We start from the raw sequence: 19,872 nt of genomic DNA, 5'->3' as shown, positions 1-19,872 counted from the left end.
TAGGTCCCTCTCCTCGGTATCACACACATACGTAGAAATACACATTTGTTGATAAATGGGCATCCCGTCGGGGGGAACCCTTTGCACTGCCCCTCCTTCGCAGTCGCTTTGGAGACCACCATCCAAATGCTTCCCAACCAGGGAGCAGGGTGATCCTATTTTTTTTTCTTCTTTGCTGCATTTTTTCTCAATTTTCTGCGTCTCTTCTCTTCGTAGTCCTTTATCTTCCTTCGAGCAATGTCCTGCAAAAATAGGACGTACTCGCTGTGCTTCTTCAGATGCTCCCTTTCGTCAATCTCCTTTCGCATTTTTTCCTTTTCTTCTTTCTCCCGTTGTTTGTTCAGTTGTTCGTACTTCGCCTGCGTGGGTGATGGGAAGGGCGTTACACAAATGGGCGAATAATTTTTCCTTTTTTGAATTGGACATGGTAAATCCCCCTTCGACCAGATCATCTGCACATGTGTGTTCATATGCGTAGGTCTACTGCACAGATTTATTATGACCGCACGTGTTGGACCACCCATGTTGCGAACGTACAATTTGTTCCCGCTTCAACTGAATTGCCCTGAGGGAGTCTTTAAATTCATTTTTTATTTGTTCCAGCTTTTGCATCCTTTTGCGTCTCTCCTTTTTGTAATATTCAACGAGCTCGTCGTGCACGTTTTGCAGCTTCGAGGGGGGGGTGAAAAGGGACAACTGTGATGACCAGCTCTACTGTGGTGCACGGTTCTACTGTAGTGTGGCTGCTCCATGTGCCCCTCGTCTAGGGACGCACTTACGTTGTCGTTCCTTTTATTCAAGAAGCCTTTTATATAGTCGTTTATATTGGCATAGGACTTCAGATCGCTCTCCATCATTTCCTTGCACTCCTTCGTGGAGTGGTGTTTGAAGTTCATATTCATTTCATAACTGGAAGCATTCGCCTGGACGTACTCCTTCTTGTATATGTAGTACAGCATCGACTTTACGAAAAATATTTTTTTCCTTCTTTCTGTTTCTTGGATTTTTTCTTGGATTATTTTTTTTTTCCTGTCTGTCGTTTCGATTTGCTCCTTTATTTGATCCTTCAGGATGTGCACGATTTGCTTCTTGTGGTACACGTTTTGCTTCAGCTAGGGGGGCACGGGGCGAACCATAAGTGGTAATAGGTAAGAGATTATGTGGCGCACATGCTCCAGGTGGTACGGGCATGCCACCCCTTAGCGCCGCTCCACGTCACTCTTCCTTACGTTGAGCAGCAGATTCTGCTCCTCCTTGAAGGCGTCCAGCTCCTTCACGACGGAGGCAAAATTCAGCCTCTTCATATTAAGGAATATGTTCAGCAGGAGAGAGCCATCTTGGATTATCTTGTTACGGTTGTCCTGTTGGTTGGGCAAAACAAGGGAGAAACCAGTTGGTGCAGGTATCATAACGAAGCGGAAAAAGGAGTAATGGCTCATCCTTCTTTGGTTCCACTTGGCCCACTTTATTTTTTTATTAATTTTTTTAGTAGTCCCTCCCCCTAACCTTTAAGTTTCTCTCCGTGGGAGAATTCTGGCACAAAATTTCGTTGGTCTCACTGAGGGCGTTAATGTACTCCTCGATTTTTTTCTTCACGACTTGGTAGTCGCTTTCATTTTCGCACAACTCGATTTCTTCCTGTAGGGTGTTGAAGCTAAGGGGTGGTCAAGTGGTTTGATCAATTTGCTGTTGGGTGGATTCACTGTTGGGTGGATTCACTGTTGGGTGGATTCACCGTTGTGCGGTTTCTTATCGCTTTGATGGTGCAGCCGTTTCGCGCTCACATTTCCTTGCGGCTCTTCTCCGTGGACAGATGGTCAATGTCGTTGGTGATATACACATGCAAAATATTTTTTTTTTTCTGCAACAGTTCCCTGAGCACATGTAGAATGAATTTTATTTTTCTTAATCCTTCCGCGCAGAGGATATTCAGGATAATCCTGTTAATGTTGTTGACTTCGATTTGCGCGTTTTTCTTCAGTTCCTGGTTGGTGCTCCCGGGGAGTTGTTCCATGTTGGAGTGCGTACTAAGGGGTATGGCTCAATTGACCATTGGATTGCGAAGTCCACGCCAGGGAGGGGAACCGAACTTGTATATGACCAGAACTTGCGGGATCATGTGTCGACACGTGGCAACTACGCGCAACGCTGGCCTACGTATCCGAAAAAACCCGTGTGCACAACATGTTTCTGCATACATGCAAGCACTTTTACAACTGCAGCGGTGCCTTTTTTTTTTTTAATTTTCTTAACGTTGCGCGTACTGGAAAAATAACCGAAAATATGTGAATTGGCAGTTGGCCAAGCGGAAGCTAAAATTAATATTCACCAATTGGTTACCCCCAGTATCGACAAATTTGCATTTGCATATGCATACGATACGAATACGCCATAACGGAACTACGCGACGGGACGCTGCGGAACGAGAAAAACAGAGCAAGGAATTGCAACGGTTCACGAACACTGAACAAATTGGGCCTTCCCAATCAAGTGAACAATTTTTCTTTTGTTTTTTTGCATAACGGAAAAGTGACAAGCAAACAGTGACACGGTGACAGGAGGAAAAAAAAAAAAAAAAAAAAAAAATATATTGCTTCACCCCGGACGAAGGAAAAAAGCCGCCACTCTCCGCGAAGTGTCTTCAACTGAATTAAAAAAAAAAAAAAAAAAAAGAAAACAAACAAACATACATACATACGTACATACAAACAAACATACAAACGTACAAACGCGAACATAAGGATAAACGCAAAAATGGGAGAATATATACACGGCGAGAGGAAATCCACTTCACCGTGCGTGCGTAGCTGCATACGGGAGTAGCCATAAAGTGTACCCGTCTACACACGCGCCATTTTTAAGAAGGTCCTCCAGGTGGGGGTAAGTCCTCCCCCTTGACAGTGCAAAGCTTGCGTTACGCCCCATCGGCGTGAATTACTTACCATTGTGACGCACCAGCGGAAGGGGGGCGGAGGACAATTTGCTTTTCACCCGTTATTTGTGAGAAGGCTTCCTTGAAGAGCCATTCGTTAGCAGCCACTCGTGGGCACCTGTCTGGCGTGTGCATCCATGTCCCTGCAACGTTGTGCGAAGCGAATGTGCCACCACCACCACCAGGCCGAACGAAGACAAACGGAAAAGGATGCACTGAAAAATGATTAAGTTTGCAGTGGGGATTATATGCTACTACATTGTGTACTGCTCATATCACGTATATCAAAATGTAAGGACCCCCGTGTATGAACACACAAAGGATGGGAAAAAAAAAGAAGAGGTCAAGGAAGGACTACACGTGGGGGAGAAATATATTCATAGACCGTTCACAAATTTTTTCAAGCAGAAGGACATAGTGGATTATCACCTCTACATGTCTTGTGAAGAAAATATTGACTTGAACAAATACGTAAGTGAGAAAGAAAAGTTTTTGGAAAAAAATAAAAATTTTATTAACGTGTATAATTTTAGCAACGTTTCATATGATTGGAATTATAGTCATCCTGCACAGGGAGAAACCAAATGGTGGGATATCCTCACCCCAAGGAAGTATCCCTCCGTTAAGGTAACCATCCCAAGGAATCTCATAAAGAAGAACAAAGAAATTTACCTGCACATACTTACCTACGTGAATGGAAAACTGTACAGACACGGCTACGTCACCCGTGCACTCACGAGGGAAAAACTCGGCGGGAAGAAGTGGACCCCCAAGAAAAAGTACCTCTGGGAGCGCCTCCTAGAGGAAGGTGAGGAAGAAGAAGAAATCAATGATCATGAGGAGGAGGACGAAACCGATGAGGGAGAAGGTGACAGCAGCGATGGTGAAGAGGACGAAGAAAATGACCAGGAAACACAGACAGGTGACGCGTCAGATCATAAGCAAAGGAAACGCGGCAGCAAAGAGACCCAGGAAGGCGTAAAAAAAAAAAACAAAAAAATGAAGCCAAAAAAAAAGCAAGTAAAAAAAAAAAAAAAAAAAAAATTTTTTTACATTCCCAAGAAGGTAAAATTTGGGCCCGTCATCGAGCATAAGGACATTAACGTAAATAAAATAGGTTTTTTTTCGAACATATTTCTGGACACGGAAAATAGTGTCTACCTCCTGCCAACGTACTACAATGATCACCTGACCCCGGAGGATGAATATGAACTGCTTCAAATCGGAGGGGAAGGACACAAGGAAGACGCAGCAGTTGGAGGAAGAAAAAAAAAAAAAAAAAACACACAAGAAGAAGACAAGGTTACCCACACTAATGACGACTCTACTCAGCGTGGAAATACCATCGAAATTGAGTGCTCCCCAATCAGCCTACCCCAGTACAACCTGTACAACATTATCCTATTCAATATAAATTACGCGAAAGAAAAATATAAATTTGTGACAGACGATTTGGATAGCTTGGTCATACACTTTTGTGGGAATAGCTATCTGTGCCTCATCATTTGTATTCTTTGTTTCATCCTTTTGTTAATGGATCTGGTGGCCTTAGCATTAGACTGGTCTGGCTGGAACAGGATGAATGACTTATATGCCTTCTCATCGGACGCCGTTCATTTTAAGTTACTTTTCACCCTGTTTATATTACTTTATTTGAAAAATAAAAGTAGCTGCAAAATATTGATGGTCTTTTGCGTGGCGAAGATGGCTGTCTGTCTTTGGAAGTTGCTGGACCGGTACGACATTGAATTTATGGAGGTTCATCCGTACGTGCGCATTACGAGCAACACCGGGGGGAGCAGCACTAGCGGTAGTAGCGGGGAAGACGGAAGTGAGAACCCAATCATCAGCAACGGCAACGGTGCGAACAAGCACAAGAATCAATCTCCAACCGAAGTGGAGGACATCGAAAAATATATAAAAATGAAGATACCAAATGTGATGATCTGCACAGCAGTATCCATATGTGCATACAATTTTATATACACGCAGTATGACTCAATTTACGCCTTCATCATTCACTCGGTTGCTCTTTGTTCTTACTTTTTTAACTTCCTTTTTATGTGCCCCCAGATTGTGCGAAATTATTACACCAAAACGGTGGAGCGCGTACCCCTTCTTTTTTTCTTCTTCCTTTTTTTATATGCCCTCATGGATGATCTGTTTGTGCTCGTGTTGCATATGCCGATTGTGCACAAGTGGAATGCACTAGGTGACGACATTGTGTTTTTTATTTTTTTGGTGCAGTACTGCGTATATAAGAAGGGGCACTCCCGGGTGGGTCCCGGCGAGGTGGCCGCCACGCCCCAGGGTGTCAAGGCGCAACGCGAGTCCAAAAAGAAGAAATAATAAGAGGAAGTGATGCGGAGAAGTGATGCGAAGAAGTGATGCGAAGAAGTGAACGAGTTAGACATTTTATGGGGTATACACCAACCGGGGGGGTAGTTTCCCCCGTAGTCCATAAGGCAAGCCAGCAAAGTTGTAATGCCACAGATAAACCCTCGACATGACTTCCCCACAAGGGCGACATGGTGTGCGCACAACTCATTCGTTTTATTTTAATTTGTTCTGTTTTATTTTTTTTTTTTTTTTCCCCTTTTGTTTTGTTCATTTTGAAAATTTTTCATAGCGCGCGCATAATTGTATTGCAGGCGCGTTTCCCCCATTTGGACTCCTCGTTTGGCCCAGTTTTTCCCTAACGTTGATCTTTTTTTGTCCCTGTGTTGTGCGTGCCACTTGTGTGATTTTCTCTACGTGTGCACATCATTCGTTTGTCTCTTCTGAAGATACATTTTTAAAACGGCCTTTTCCAATTTAGGAAAAAAAAGGAAAAATAAATTTTTTAAATTTAAAGAATACCATTTGTTGTCCTCCCCTAAAAAGGGTTTTTTCTTTGGTGATGAATTGGGGCACTTTCTTTAGAGTGACTGTTCCTGCAGCGCGGCTAATTTTTTTTTTTTTTCGCTACTGAATCGCAGTAGGGGGTATATAGAAGAAAATGTGGGTATGTGCAGCCTCAGTGAAATACCTTCTACATGTAGGCTAGCTACATCGCAACTTCCGTGACCTTCATTCGGGTGCCTTCGGTGGGTAAGGCGGAAAAAGTTGCTATGGTACGCGTTGGGGCTAAAGGGTCACAGGAAAATGCCACGTATCGAAGCGGTGTACCAGCTGGCCGGCCTCGTCCCCACCAACATTCACATATGAGGAGTACGCCGTACGAGTGGGAAGATTCATTTATTTTCCTCTCACGAGGTGCATTTAAGGGGGTACTTTAAAATGTATTCGTACACTTGGGCGTATAAATTTAGAGGAAGTGGTTACCACGCAAGGCTCTGAGAGGAAGAGAAATTCCCCTCTCCTTTGTTAAAAATAAAAAAATAGCAAGAAGGTAAAAATATAGGAGGCGGGAAAATTCCTGCAGAACTGATATAGCGTTGTTATGTTATTTGGTTGGCGTATTTACCGTTTCATTCCCACACAGAGGAAGACGAAATGACTGAACACTGCCTGTACGTTCATAACTTAACAAAAAATGTAAGCGAAGATCACCTGAAGGAAATTTTTATGAATTTTGGGAACTTAAAGGACGTCCACATTTCGCTCAATGAGGAAAATGTAACTGGGACCAACGGCGGGGGGAAGTTCATAAGCGCCAAAGTAAAATTTGAAAACGAAATGGATGCGAAAGTCGCAAAGGAATATATGAATGGTGGACAGATTGATGGGAAAACTATTTCGATAAAATATGAACATGAGGGGAAGAGCAAGGGGAAGCATAAACATACAAATAAAAAGGACAGTATTAAGAGGGAACATAAGGAGAGGGCTAGCGGTGAGAAAAGGAAACGCCTCAAAGATGACCGAAGGTCCAGCTCGTCCCCTTCGCGCTTGTCGGAGTATTCCAGCAGGAGGTCCTCCAGTACACAGGTGCGGCGGAAGAAGAAAAGTACCCGAAAAAGGTGAACAGGTTTGTTACGCACGAATGTGTTATTTTTACACATACTTATACGAAGCCCTGTTTTAAACATTTTCCGTGGAGCAACTCCCACCTGTTGAAGCGTCCCACGCGGTATGTCACCGAGCTGCTTACCAAAATGAAGAAAAGAAGACGTCACTTATAAACACCCCAGTTGTTTCACGTGGAGACAAGTCGGGGGGAATTCACAAAACGTAGAAGGGGTGTATAAAAAAATTATCCAAGGCAGGGCGGGCGAACCCCCCAGCACAGCAATAATATTGATACATGTGCACGTTTGTTGGAAATAAAAAAAAAGGTTTAACTTTGGACAGCGTTTATTCGAGTAACCCGTTAAGCGCAATTTCGTTCTTGCAAAATGGAGGGCTTTCCTCCTGTAGTGGGCACCCCATGGTGTGGCGTAGTTAGCCAAACGTAACAAACAAAAAAAAATATGCACAGCTCAAAAAAAAAAAAAAAAAAAAAAAAAAAAAAATATGAACAGTTCAGAAAAAACATGTGAACTGTTCAGGAAAAATACTCGCCGCTGCGCGTACCGACCGCTGCCTGATGCCGCTCTACACTGCGCAGCGAAAGAGATACGTTAAAAGCTCGTCTTCCCTTTTTTTGGTTTACCTATTTCTCCTCCATTTTTCTTTTTTTACGTTATAAGAATGTCAACCGTGTACGGTGTGTCGCCGACGCGGTATTCATTTAGTATCCTCTTCTCATTTTTGACAACGCCTTTAAGGACTTTTAAAATTTGTAGCTGCATAGGGAAGGAGTGGAAAATGTGTGCAAAAGTGAGCAGACGTGTGAAGAAGTGCGGCAAAGCACTTTCACGTGGTGCACGTTCTGTGGCTGCTCCAGGAATAGCTAGCCAGACAAATGCACACAGCGGGATTGACCCCCCGTGTGATTAACTCACCTGAAATGTGCACGACGACTGGGGGTACTTGTCCAAGTTCATCGGGGACAAGCTCGTCAAATAATCGGCCCGCTTCAAATCGGTGAGGGATAGCGAATTGAAAACCAAATTTGCTTCGCGCACAAAGTGAGATACATATAGGAGGGAAAACTGCAGCATGCCGAGGTAGTTATTGTCTGTACGGTCAGGTAAATTTTTAAAAACAATTCTGAACGTAAGTATTAACATGTCCACAAGGGTACCGTGACAGTGATCAAACACTTCCCCGTTTTGCAATTCAAAGTGGTACATAAATTTGATCAATTCTGTTAGCAGCTCGAAACTGGTGCTCGTCTTAACATTTCCGGCAAAAGTGAAATTTGACATGCACGTGTGGAGGGTAGACATACTGTCAGTGCCCATCAGTGGGGCTACCACTTTGAACGTCTTGATCAAGTGTATAAGGTCGTGCACGCTCATCACCTTGCAGTGCGCGTTTGCATACCTCCTTACCTTTTTCAACATTTTTTTTTTCTCCATTTGGATTTCTCTCCAGCGGGAGTTCATCACCTCTGGCGTTAACGCAAGTGCACTGATCATGGAAACTGCCCCCGTTGCTTCGTTCGTCTCTTTTGAAGACCCCCGAGGGACCGCAAAATCGCCGCTCCTGAACAACCGTTCGTAGCTGGCTAAAAACTCCGCAGTGAGGTATGCATTAAAAGGGGTGTAAAAGGAAAATGGAAATTCAACGCCTAAAGGGACCCTCTGGAGAAAGGTACCCAAATCAACATACTGAAAAAAAAATAATAAGCAGTAATTGTACTTCACATAATTGACAAAGTAGTCATAGTGGGTGGGGATATGGTCCCCATGTGGATGCGTCTCCAATCCATTCTGCATTATTAGACGATTCGTCAACTTGTTGAATAACTCGGGGAAGAGAAAATTCGAAAAAGGTGGGAAACCACTTGTCCTGTTATCCTTTAGAAACTTGGTAAGCGCGTAAATACAGTTTAACACAAAAAACGTTTTATACTTTTCGAAGTGTTGATTCATTAATTGGTACAGTTTGTCTATTCTGTCGAAGTTGTCTGTGACTTGCCTCTTTTCGGGCAATTCATCGTTGTTGGTAGTTGCCACTGATTCTGCCCTCCTGACGGATCTCACCTCCAACATGTGGTAGTTAAATTTGCTCATAATAACGTAGGGAACAAGTGAAACAGCACTGCCGCATGTTACGTGATCCATGATGAACTGGTTCACCACGAGGTATGTGTTCGGGTTGAAGTTTAAGAAGGACAAATAGTAGAAGCACATGATACATGCTTCCATCCTTTCCTGATTCCACCAGTTGGGTGATTCGCTCAGGACACTTCTCAAAAGTACACTCTGGAGGTGGTCGAAAATGGAGCAGTTCCTACCACCACAGAGGATGAGGAAGAAGTCCAATTTTCTCTTCTCATAAATTAACTTTAGGATCATTTGCAACTCATTTATTTTAATCCTCTTCCCATGAGACATTAGGAAGTTTTGAAAAAGAGGAAGTATGTTTCGGTCTAGGAATGTGTTTTGGAACACTTTTGAAAGGCCCTTTAGCAAAGTGCAGAAATCGAGGGGGTTCATTTTTACCTTTTTTTGGTAACTCGCTTGGGCGTAAAAGAGGAGGCTTTCCTTCAGCAGGTGTACGGACGGTTCGTACAGTTTGACCAGGTGGGGCCTTCCATCAACGGGGGCGTCTTCATCTACAGTACTTTTTTCCCCCATGCGTCCCTCCAAACGAAGCCCTGCACCTTCCCCTTCGTCGTAAAAACTTTGATCCTTTTGTGCAGATGTGGTGTGCTCCGCCGGTTGGAAGTTCCCCCCCGTGTTGCCTTTCTTCCACTGGGATACTTCCATCAAAGCGTTATAAAATTGCAGCACCATGCCGATCTCCTGCAGGTTAAAATGTGTCCTCAATTGGGGGAGCCCCCCCTGAGTAACATCCCCCGTTGAAACTTGTACTCCTTTGGGGGGCAGATCCATGTTTTCTCCCTCCTTCCGCATTTCCGAATTGGAATACCCAACCCGCATGGCCTGTAACTTGGTTCCCGTAGCAGCCTCCCTGAAGGCCGCACCCAAGTTTACCACAGTGGAGAAAAAGACCCCTTCTGATATCTCCCCCAATTTAATCATTTTTTGTAAACTAAACAGGAAGAGGGCAAGTACCTTCCCGTTGAATCTGTCCTGGAAGTTTATTCGTCTTAAGAGAGCCTCGTAAAGTTGGACCCTCCGTGACTTTGTTAAATCCATTTGGTAGAAGAAGGCCGTTCTGTCCATGCTGCTCAAGGTGTTTATAATTAGGACGAGTTCTTCATTTTTCACTCTTTCTCCCTTTATGTAGAGGTGGAGCAGTGCGTGCACGTTTTGTTCGTTCAGCTGGGTCAGTCCATCTGGGGGGTACGCACTGTTATGTGTAGCAGTTTGTTCGCTTCCTTGCGTGGTGGCCTCACCCCCCCATAGCAGCCCCCCGCTCTGAATGCTCAGAAGTGAAACAACCAAATTGTAGACATCGAACGGACTAGACGTTGCATCCACTTTGTTTTTTATAAGAGATCCCAGCAACCAGAGCAGGTCTCCATGTTTAACCCTCTCCCTCAGGACAAATTTAGCAATTAAGCAAATCCCGTAGAGGTCCACAAAGTGGTCATTCCTAATTTTTTTTATTATCGAATTCGTGATGATGTAATTAAAGTTTCTGTCTCCTTTCACCTTCAAATTTAGAAAATAATTTACGAACACACATAGTCTGATTAGGGAGAAGCCGTCCACGTTATGCTTCACATAGGAACGAATCACCTGCAGGACATGCTCGTTACGGTAATTGTTTTTGCTGTAGTGTTGCAGTAGTTGCGTTATCTTATTTGCAATTTGATGGTCTTGGCTGGGTATCTTATTTTGTATAGAATTTATCACGTCCTGTTCATGCTCCGCGAGGCAACCTTTTGTGATGGCTTTTGCCCCTTCCCCGGGTTTCCCTTTTTGTGGGTTCTCCCCACGTAGGTGGTAGGAGCGGCATGATGAGAAAGCAGCAGGGGTGGGCAGCACACTGGAGGCTACTCTCCTCAGTATCCGTTTCATCAAGCGACCATAAGTGGAGTTATTGCACGTTACGAGACGTTGAAGAATGTTTCAAAGCGCCCGTTTAGCTAGCACCTCTGCATCTACCATGTGGTAAACAAAACCAAAACAGCTGTTACAAATGCCGACGCAGAACTAACCAACAGTGTAACCCTACTTGCCCGTGTAATCGGGCAGCACTGACGGGTGGTGGTCTCTGCCCGCCCAATTCCGCATCGCAAACTGTGGCGTTGTTGATGAAGTCGTTTGTGCAATTGCACAGATTGGCGTACACGTTTAGGGGTACCTCATACCAACCTTTGGGGGAATATGCGTACCTTCATAAGTGCGTCGGTTGGTGTAATTAATAATTTTTCCTACTTAAATCGACTTGTGGGGAAAAGTTTATTGACAAAAGGTGGGGTAGCCGTGCACAGGAAAAAAAAAAAAAAAAAAAAAAAAATTTCACATGTAAACGCAGCACATGTGGAGGTAAAAAAAACGACACTGAGAAAACAGGTAGGGTGGGTGACATAAGGTTGCCGTTTTGCCCCCCGCCATTCTTCAACTTTTACCCGCCTGGTCAATCCTTTTTATTAACGTCTCCGAATAGCCGGGGGTGTAGTAGTTAATGATATCCTCTGGGAAGGAGTTGTTAATCGTGTTAATCTCCATTTCGATTTTCTTCGCGTCGTCGGAGTTCTTCATTTCCTGTGGGGGCAAATGTGCGAAAGGTTGGTCGGGAGCATGTGAAGGGTTGATCGAAAATGTGTGCAAAGTACACGTCATGGGTGTGCGTGTAGCGCTGCCCACCTGCAGATACTTGAGGCAGCCGGACTTGATGAAAGACTTCTTATACGTGGGGTTTTTCGGAATAATTTTGGCGAACTGGCAGATGCAGTATTTGGCCAACTTAGCAGTTGCTTTGAGAAAAACGGGTTCTAGAGACTCCAAATCGATGACCTTCTGAATGACGCTTTTGAAGGAAAGTTTAACTTTCTTCTTTAAGTCATCCGATGAATCATTTGCGTTGTACAAATTTACGAAAATGATGAGGAGGTTTTCATCGCATAGTTTCTTCGCATGAGAGGAGGAGTGTTTGCCGATATTGCCAAGGGTCCACACACATGCAGCTTTGATGTAATCCTCCGTTTCTTCAATAAGGCATTTTTTTAAAATAGGAATAGCATTAGATAAAATGATATTTAAGCTTAGCGATTCGGAAAAGGAGGCAATAAAACCAATACACAAAATTGCGGGTAATTGGACACTACCCCTAGATGACTGTTCAATGCATTCACATAGAAAGGGAAGACTACCTGCACGGGAAATGATCTTACAAATGTCCTCGTTATGTTTGCTCATTTCTTTTAAACAATTGGCACAGTTTTTCTTTACAACATCGTCACTGTCATTTAGTAGGTAAATAATTTTTGGAAAAACGTCGTTCTCTATAATTAGTTCTGTTAAGTCTTCCTTATGTTTTGCTATTTGGGCTAAGCAGTTACATGCATGGCGTTTTATCTGTACATCTGTGTGGTCTAAAAATTTGATTAGATGTGGGAGAGCATTATTATCCACTACCTCCTTTGCAATTTCGTTGGTGTGTTTACTCAGCTCCGTTAATATGTTTAATGAACTTCTAACTAAGTTTGTGTCTTTCTCCTGTACTGAGAGAATTACCAGAGGGATGATCCCCTTGGCCATGAGTTGGTTGGACAGATCAACGTCATTCTTTACAATTGCGCAAAGTGCATTTATACATGCTTCCTTCAGTCTGACGTCATATTCGTCCAAACAGTCTATCAAATTATCGATGCAGTTTTCTTCCTCTGCGACCAGATTTGCTAGCTTGGCATTATGGCTAGCTAGACACTTCAACGTATTGGCACAATTTTTTCTGTAATTTTTATTTTCATGTTTTAAACAATACACTAGATGTGGTAAGACATCATTTTGCAAAATGGTTAAAGCCACCTCCTCAGAATGACTAGCCATTTTGGCCAATATTTGAGTCGCATTTTGCTGCACGATGGGAACCTTATCCAGAATCAGTGGACGGATCAGAATTATAATATCCGTGCTAATTATTACTTCCATGTTGTGTGCCTTTAGACACATGTCATATATGCTTTGGGTGAACTGCGTCCTGGACCTGTTGTAGTCCTCGAATATCTGCTGAATTATTTTGCTCATTTTGGGAACGAATTAGGTAATATAAGGACAAACGTAGCGTGAGTAAAAATGCACAAGAGAGGTGCATCGTATCGGTACACCTTTTCAGCGCGCTCCGCCAAAACGGACGTTAAATCGAGTTATGTCCAAATAGGAAGGAAAAATAATCCATGCGTGTGCCCTTTATGTTCATTCGAAAAATCGTCGTCACGCACATTCTCTTACGCAGGGGGGTTCATCTGGTCTTTCCCCCCAGCGGTTAACAAATGGGCATTGCACAATACACACAAGGATGGCAGCCCAACGGGGAAAACCTCTCACAGTTCGAAGGAACGGTAAGGCACAGTTTTTTCTCCTTTTTCCGTTGGCGATAATGGAAGAAGGTCCTTCATATTAGTACGCCTATAGACTTCATACCCGCGTGAATCGCGAGCACAGAAAAGAAAAAAAAAAAAACAGTAAGAGGAGTGAAAAGTAGAGATAGTGTCTACTGGGGGAAGCATTCCCCAGCGAATTTGCATCGCATTTTCCTTTTCCGCGTGGAGCAATTGTCTAATTTTACCTTCACCAAAAAAAAAAAAAAAAAAAAAAATTAAAAAAAAAGTAATACCCTAGTTACAAACTTTGTCTAACCTTAAAGTGGGCTCCCTTGTGATCCCCCGCACTGCCTGACACATCATTGCTCATTGCTTTCGTGAAAATTCCCCCTTGAGGGGTATTCTCACCAAATCAGCAGTGACCCCTTTGCAGACGTGCGAAGAAGGACGGCGAAAATTTAGTGAACCTTGTGAGGAGGTCATCTGGTGACCATCCCGTTAAGGTGCATACGAATTTATGTCTACTACCCCCACCCCAGAGGTGGTTCAACCTGGAGTCCGACACTTTAGGGGATCCCCCAACCGTCCTCCCGTTCACCGCATTGTGTATGCGCAAAGGGGACGTCGAACAGTGGAAATTAATCATCATTTAAGAGGCCTTTTATTTACTCTCCCACGGATACGTGTGGTTACAGTGAAGGGTTAGTGCTCGACCATTTTTACGACGAAGTCCGTCCAACCTATCGCTGCACTTGTTTTGGTGCTCACTTGGACAGGTTACAGTTCTTTTTTTTTTCCCAACTGGTGTGTGGTGCTATGTTTGAGTGAGCAAATGGTGTGCACAGGCAATTCGTCAGATTATCGGTGGGGTAAGTACATTTGTTCCTTCGCCTGTTTGGTTGTTTTTTTCCCTCCTTTCTCCTTCTCATGTGTAAGACCACTAAAAGTGGCAAGAAAAAAAAAAAAAAAAATCGGAGCAGCTAACCAAATTAAAAAAAAAAAAAAAAAACTCATCCCAAGCAGAACTTCTCTTAACATGCACTCCACTTTTTTGTTGAACAAATTATTTTGTCAATGCGACCGGCACAAACGTTTCATGTGTGCAGTAGTAAAATGCGGAAAAAAAAAAAATAATAATAAAGGAAAAAAGGAAAAAGAAAGGAAGCATACAAACGAGCTAGCTGCGAAGGAGTAAGCGCATGTATGTACACTTGGGGGAAAACAAAACTCAGGCTTATATGTGAGGTCTATCGAAGGTACCAACGAACTGTACTGCGCGTTCTGAAATGAATTAACCTTCTTATGCGGTAACATGAACGGTGTGCACAGTGCGGGTTGACCCAATTATTCACTCCGTTCGTGCGTAAAAAAAAAACACGCAAGGAAAAGCCTCCGTGTTTGGGAGCGCGTAAAGTATGTGTGCGTTTGGTGTGCTTCCCATGTGGTGCGTTTCGCGGTTTTCCGCTAAAGTACTAATCTAGTGAACCGCTTCGCTGTTCCATTTGGCTCTGTGAGGGGACGCCGAAGCAGAAAACCTCCTTTGCCTATTTGCCTGTTTGCCTGTTTGCCTGTTTGCCTCTGACAACCCGCCCAGCTGAACGATGCAAAAGAAAGGGAATAATCGTAGCGAACCCAATGAGAGCAAAGGCGATGAGCAGGACGAGTTCGGAAGCGGACTCGATACGGACAGAGACAAAAACGAAGGATCCAGCAATATAATGGTAACCTCAGGGAAGGTGGACGATCAAGACTTTAACAACTTTATTAATGAGGAATATCTGGATGGGTCAGAAGAGTCTTCTTTTAATTCTTCCATTACCAAGCCGATTCATTTGGATTATGCGAATGAGGGGAAAAAGTATGCCGTGCTGAAGGGGATGTATAGTGAAGGTGGGGAGGATAAGGAGGAGACCCTGAAGAAGGTACCTCCAGAGGATGGTGCGAAACAGACGATGCAGTTAACTAAAGGGGCTGCACTAGTTGGTATCAACAAAGAGGGGGCAGTCCAGAAGGGTGGAGGAAAAGCAGACCAAGGAGTTGGCCCGCTAGAACAGCAGAAGGAAACGCATGAGAACAGCGTGAAGGACGTGAATTCGGTTGGCAACGATCATGGGGAGAACCTTGCGTGCGTACCGAGGAGTGAAACGGGGAGTGAAGTCACCCAGAGAGGAGGCCCCCTAGGAAGAGTTCCTCCGTCAAGTGGTATCCTCCCTGTTAGTACCGCCCAGATGGAGTTCCCGAATGAGTACCTCAACAATAGTAGTTTAGCCTCCAGTATGGCGTATCGAGAAAATGAGCTCTGCTCGATCAAGTACCTAATTGTGTGTAATTTTAAAAGCTACGAGGGGGAAAATATCATCGGGCCGTTTTCCAAATTTACAGCCATAATAGGTCCAAACGGGTCAGGAAAGTCGAACATAATGGACTGCATATGCTTCGTTCTAGGAATACACAATAAATGCTTGAGGGTGAAAAGTATGAAACAGTTGATTCATCATAAGGAGAATGAAAAAGTGGAATTGCTGAAGAAGAGGAAGTGCTATGTGAAGCTCATCCTGGAAAGCAACAAAGAGACCGTCGAAATAAAGAGGACCTTAAACTACAGAGGTGGGAGCAACTACTACATTAATGAGAAGCTCGTCGAGCATAAGGAGTACATTGCCTTTTTGAAGAAAAATAGAATAGAAACGAAAACGAAAACCTGCCTAATTTTCCAGGGAGATATAGAAGATGTAATAAACAAGAAACCAAACGAGCTAGCCAAACTGTTCGAATATATAAGCGGGTCAGACGAATATGAACAAGTCTATGAAGACATGAAGGAAAAGCTGAAGGAGAAACAAATGACCTGCAAAAGTTACCTCAATGAAAAAAAAAAAATCGAGCAAGAAATTAAGATACATAAAATGCAGATCAGTGATAATATAGAACAGAACCAACTGAAGGAGGAACACGAGCAAGACGTGAAGACGTTTTACCTTTTCAGACTTTTCCACCTTCATAGGAAGAAGGAAAAGCTGAAGGAAGACCTACTGACCTATAAAGAGGAGAAGATCGAATTCGAGCAGGAGGTTCTCAGCAAGGATAAAGAGCTTGCCAACCATTTGGAGAAAAACAAACTTTTGAAAAAAAAAAGTCTACTTAAAGTGGAGGACGAGATTAGGAACTACCGGGTAGAATTGAACCAACTGAAGGTGGCCCTCAACGAAATTAATGAAAAGAAGAAGTTTAACCAAGATAATTTAGTCAAAGTGCAGGCTAACCAGAAGCTACAAATGAACATACAAACGCACTGCACGAAATTTTCGGAAAATCTACACGAACAGGTGAAGGAGCAGAGTAAGAAGCTTCGAATGGAGATTTCAAACAAACTGGGGGTCATCCTAAAATTCATGGAAAAGTACAACCACGTGAAGAGCTACATTAAGGAGAGGCACACCACCATGTATGATAACCTCATGAAGGTGCAGCATAGATTCCGCTTAAGCAGCGGTGCAGATAAGGATGGAAAGACGTCTGATCTAACCGAGGAAGAAGAAACAATATTTGAAAAATGCAACCTGCTAGATGTGTTAGAAAATTTAAGTGAGTATAAAAAGTGCAAGGAGAAGTATTTGTACCTCTGCGCTAACAGTAACATCAGCATAAACAATTACAACTCTCTGGCGAACGGGCTGAAGAAGGACATTAAGGAGCTGCAGGAAGAGTGCGATAATCTGTCTAGGAAGAAGCAGAAGGAGGTTCTTGACTATGAAGCGGAAAAACTTACCATGGATGAGGTGACAGGACGTGTGAACACATTGAATAGTCTCATCGAAGGGGATAAGAAAAAGGTGGAAAATTTGAAGGTACACTTGAGAGAGCTCCACCAAACCATCTCACAAAAGGAAAAACGAATAGAACAACTGGACAACGAAGTGAACATATTAAATATACACAAAAATGAATTAATACATTTTGAAAGGAAAAAAGAGACCATTTCCAATTTGAAAAATCTGTTCGGAGAGGACCAGATATATGATGAGGTCAGTTCCCTCTATGAAGTCAACAACCACGTTTACTTCACTGCCGTTAATAATGCAATCCACAAGTACAATAACTTTCTCGTTGTAAGAAATGTCGACATCGCAGCGAAGTGTATTAAGTACCTGAAGGATAATAAGCTACACAAGATGGACTTCATTCCGCTTGACAATTTTGTGAAGAATTTAAAGCGGAAGAAGGGTCAGCGCACACATGGGGGGGGACCACACGAAGAGAATGACCACTCAGAGGAAACTTGGCACGAGGAAGACAACCACATGATGGAAAAGATAATGAACACGTTTAAGAAGAAGAATATCGTGTTGGCAAATAACTGCATCGTATGTGAAGAACAGTACAAAGTTCTGTTTGATTACCTCATAGGGAAGAACACCCTGATCGTTGAGCGAATAAAAGACGCAGAGGAGGTGAGGAGTAAATTCCCACAGTTGAATGCAAACATGGTAACACTAAATGGGCACATCATATCCAAGCATAACAATCTAATCGTAGACATATCATCCACACACGGTGATAAAGAAAGGTACAATAATAAAAGATTGAACATTAGCATGTATAATAAAATACTGACCGAAAAAGAGGAGTGCAGAAGTACCATCAGCGACTGCAACCAGAAAATCATCCAAACGAATGAACAGATTAACAAAACGAATTACGAACTAGAGTTAAATAAAAAAAAAGCTGCCAGTTTGTTGATTAAAAAAGGCATCTTCGAGAAGGAAGTAGAGGGAAAAGAAGCCACCATACAGAATTATGAAGAAAGAATTACAAAAATAAGGGACGTACAAATGAAAAAAAAAATGGACAGTCTACAAAACTACGAATCCGAACTGATGAAGGAACGAAAAGGATTGGCATCCTTCCAAAAGGACTCTTTTAAAATACTCAATGAAAGATTCCAGATGGATAATATTTACGAAGCCATTGAAAAGAGTTCCAAAGAAATGGAAAAAATAGACGATAATATTGATCGCATAAAAAATAATATAAAAAAATTAAAGGACGACATTAACGAACTGACGGATAAACGAAACGAAATTCAACTCTTTCACAAAAAGGAGAAAATTGCAAATCAGGAGGAAAATATCAAACTGGATCTGTACAAACTGGACCAGGAAGAGAAGGACCAAATGGATAAAATGAACGAAACGGAGAAGGCCATTCAGGAGAGGGAAAACGAACGAGCCAATCATCTAAAGAACCTTGCCCAGATTAACCAGGAGTTGAACGACCTTAGAGACAGAATAAATAGCAACTTTGAAAAGTACGAAACGATGCAAAGTAAGTTGGACAACTGTCGAAAGAAGATTCTCATTTATGTTACGCTGGTTAAGGATCTCATAAGCGAGTGTGACATGAATGGCGTGAATGTGTTCACCTCGAGCTACGCCATTGCAGATCAGCAGGTTGGTCAACAGGATGATAAGCCGTTAGCCGGGAAAAAGGCAGGACGGTCCACGCGGAAGGGTCGTGTTAGTAAACTTCTACAAGGCAGTGAGGAGGAGGACGACTCAGACGTGGGAAGCGCCGGAACTGGAAGCAGCACCCGTGGTAGTGGTAGTGACGATGAGGAAGAGAACGCGGTAGATATAACTCTAGCGAATATCTCCTTCGATGCACTCCCAGAGGAGTTAAAACAAATGGACAACGAGCAGGAAATCAACACAGAGCAGGACAAACTGGAAAAGGAAATCGAAAAAAAAAAAAAACTACTAAAAATGAGGAATATAAACACAAGTGCAGAAAAGGAGTACGAAAATTTACTCTCCAAGTTGAAAAATATAGATGCTTCCTTATCAAATGAACGAAAGGAGTGTAATCTGTTTGAGAGAAATTTCAGGATCTTACAAAAAAAAAGATCGTACAAATTTTTGCACTGTTTTAACTACATAAAGAATGTTATTGACAACGTGTATAACAACTTAACCTACAATGTGAAGCACCATGTCGGAGGACAAGCGTTTCTGGACCTGTTCAATCTAAACGAATTCAACAAAGACGATGAACCCTTTTATTGTGGTATTCGGTACAATAATATGCCACCCATGAAACGTTTCTTTCAGATAAGTGAGTTAAGTGGGGGAGAAAAGAGCATGAGTGCACTGGCATTAATATTTTCCATTCAGAAATATATTAGTAACTCCTTTATCATTTTGGACGAAGTTGACGCCAATATGGATCCCATTAAAATGAGTGCACTCGCCAGGTACCTTAACTCCATTAACAGTCAGGTCATAGTCATTTCCCTCAAGGAGAAGTTTTTCAGCAAAAGTCAGACCCTCATCGGGGTGTACAAGAACAAGCACAAGAAGTGTTCCCGCACGGTTACCCTCGACATTTGCCGCTACCGCCAGGAGGCCTAACCAGCGTAACGCGCATAACGAGCGTAGCGAGTATAGCGGGGGGGAATCGACCTACCTCTCTTTAGCAATTCACCTATTGG

At 43.0% G+C, this 19,872-nt stretch overlaps 6 protein-coding genes across 6 annotated transcripts; 3 read left to right on the top strand and 3 right to left on the bottom strand.

The window, feature by feature from the left end:
* Positions 1–155: 155 nt before the first annotated feature.
* Positions 156–2,014, bottom strand: PCOAH_00026490 (Uncharacterized protein; the record flags this gene model as incomplete). The annotated part of the gene is made up of 6 exons (XM_020059454.1): positions 156–359; positions 538–669; positions 780–1,112; positions 1,230–1,361; positions 1,507–1,654; positions 1,785–2,014. The coding sequence occupies 6 exons, from the start codon at positions 2,012–2,014 to the stop codon at positions 156–158; spliced, it is 1,179 nt and encodes a 392-aa protein (XP_019915024.1).
* A 1,140-nt stretch (positions 2,015–3,154) lies between these two features.
* Positions 3,155–5,281, top strand: PCOAH_00026480 (Uncharacterized protein; the record flags this gene model as incomplete). Its single annotated transcript, XM_020059453.1, has 1 exon — positions 3,155–5,281. The coding sequence occupies one exon, from the start codon at positions 3,155–3,157 to the stop codon at positions 5,279–5,281; it is 2,127 nt and encodes a 708-aa protein (XP_019914894.1).
* Positions 5,282–6,427: 1,146 nt separating this feature from the next.
* On the top strand, positions 6,428–6,898 carry PCOAH_00026470 (RNA binding protein; the record flags this gene model as incomplete). Its single annotated transcript, XM_020059452.1, has 1 exon — positions 6,428–6,898. One exon carries the CDS (start codon positions 6,428–6,430, stop codon positions 6,896–6,898), a length of 471 nt encoding a protein of 156 aa, XP_019914759.1.
* A 653-nt stretch (positions 6,899–7,551) lies between these two features.
* PCOAH_00026460 (Uncharacterized protein) lies at positions 7,552–10,914 on the bottom strand (the record flags this gene model as incomplete). Its single annotated transcript, XM_020059451.1, has 2 exons — positions 7,552–7,659; positions 7,819–10,914. 2 exons carry the CDS (start codon positions 10,912–10,914, stop codon positions 7,552–7,554), a joined length of 3,204 nt encoding a protein of 1,067 aa, XP_019915105.1.
* A 543-nt stretch (positions 10,915–11,457) lies between these two features.
* Positions 11,458–13,089, bottom strand: PCOAH_00026450 (Uncharacterized protein; the record flags this gene model as incomplete). The annotated part of the gene is made up of 2 exons (XM_020059450.1): positions 11,458–11,604; positions 11,707–13,089. 2 exons carry the CDS (start codon positions 13,087–13,089, stop codon positions 11,458–11,460), a joined length of 1,530 nt encoding a protein of 509 aa, XP_019914969.1.
* Positions 13,090–14,986: 1,897 nt separating this feature from the next.
* PCOAH_00026440 (Structural maintenance of chromosome protein) lies at positions 14,987–19,792 on the top strand (the record flags this gene model as incomplete). Its single annotated transcript, XM_020059449.1, has 1 exon — positions 14,987–19,792. The coding sequence occupies one exon, from the start codon at positions 14,987–14,989 to the stop codon at positions 19,790–19,792; it is 4,806 nt and encodes a 1,601-aa protein (XP_019914838.1).
* Positions 19,793–19,872: the final 80 nt, after the last annotated feature.

Source organism: Plasmodium coatneyi, chromosome 9 (assembly GCF_001680005.1).
Source record: "Plasmodium coatneyi strain Hackeri chromosome 9, complete sequence".
Taxonomy (NCBI): domain Eukaryota; phylum Apicomplexa; class Aconoidasida; order Haemosporida; family Plasmodiidae; genus Plasmodium; species Plasmodium coatneyi.
The sequence above is the reverse complement of the archived record's forward strand: the minus strand, read 5'-3'. Positions and strand labels throughout refer to the sequence as shown.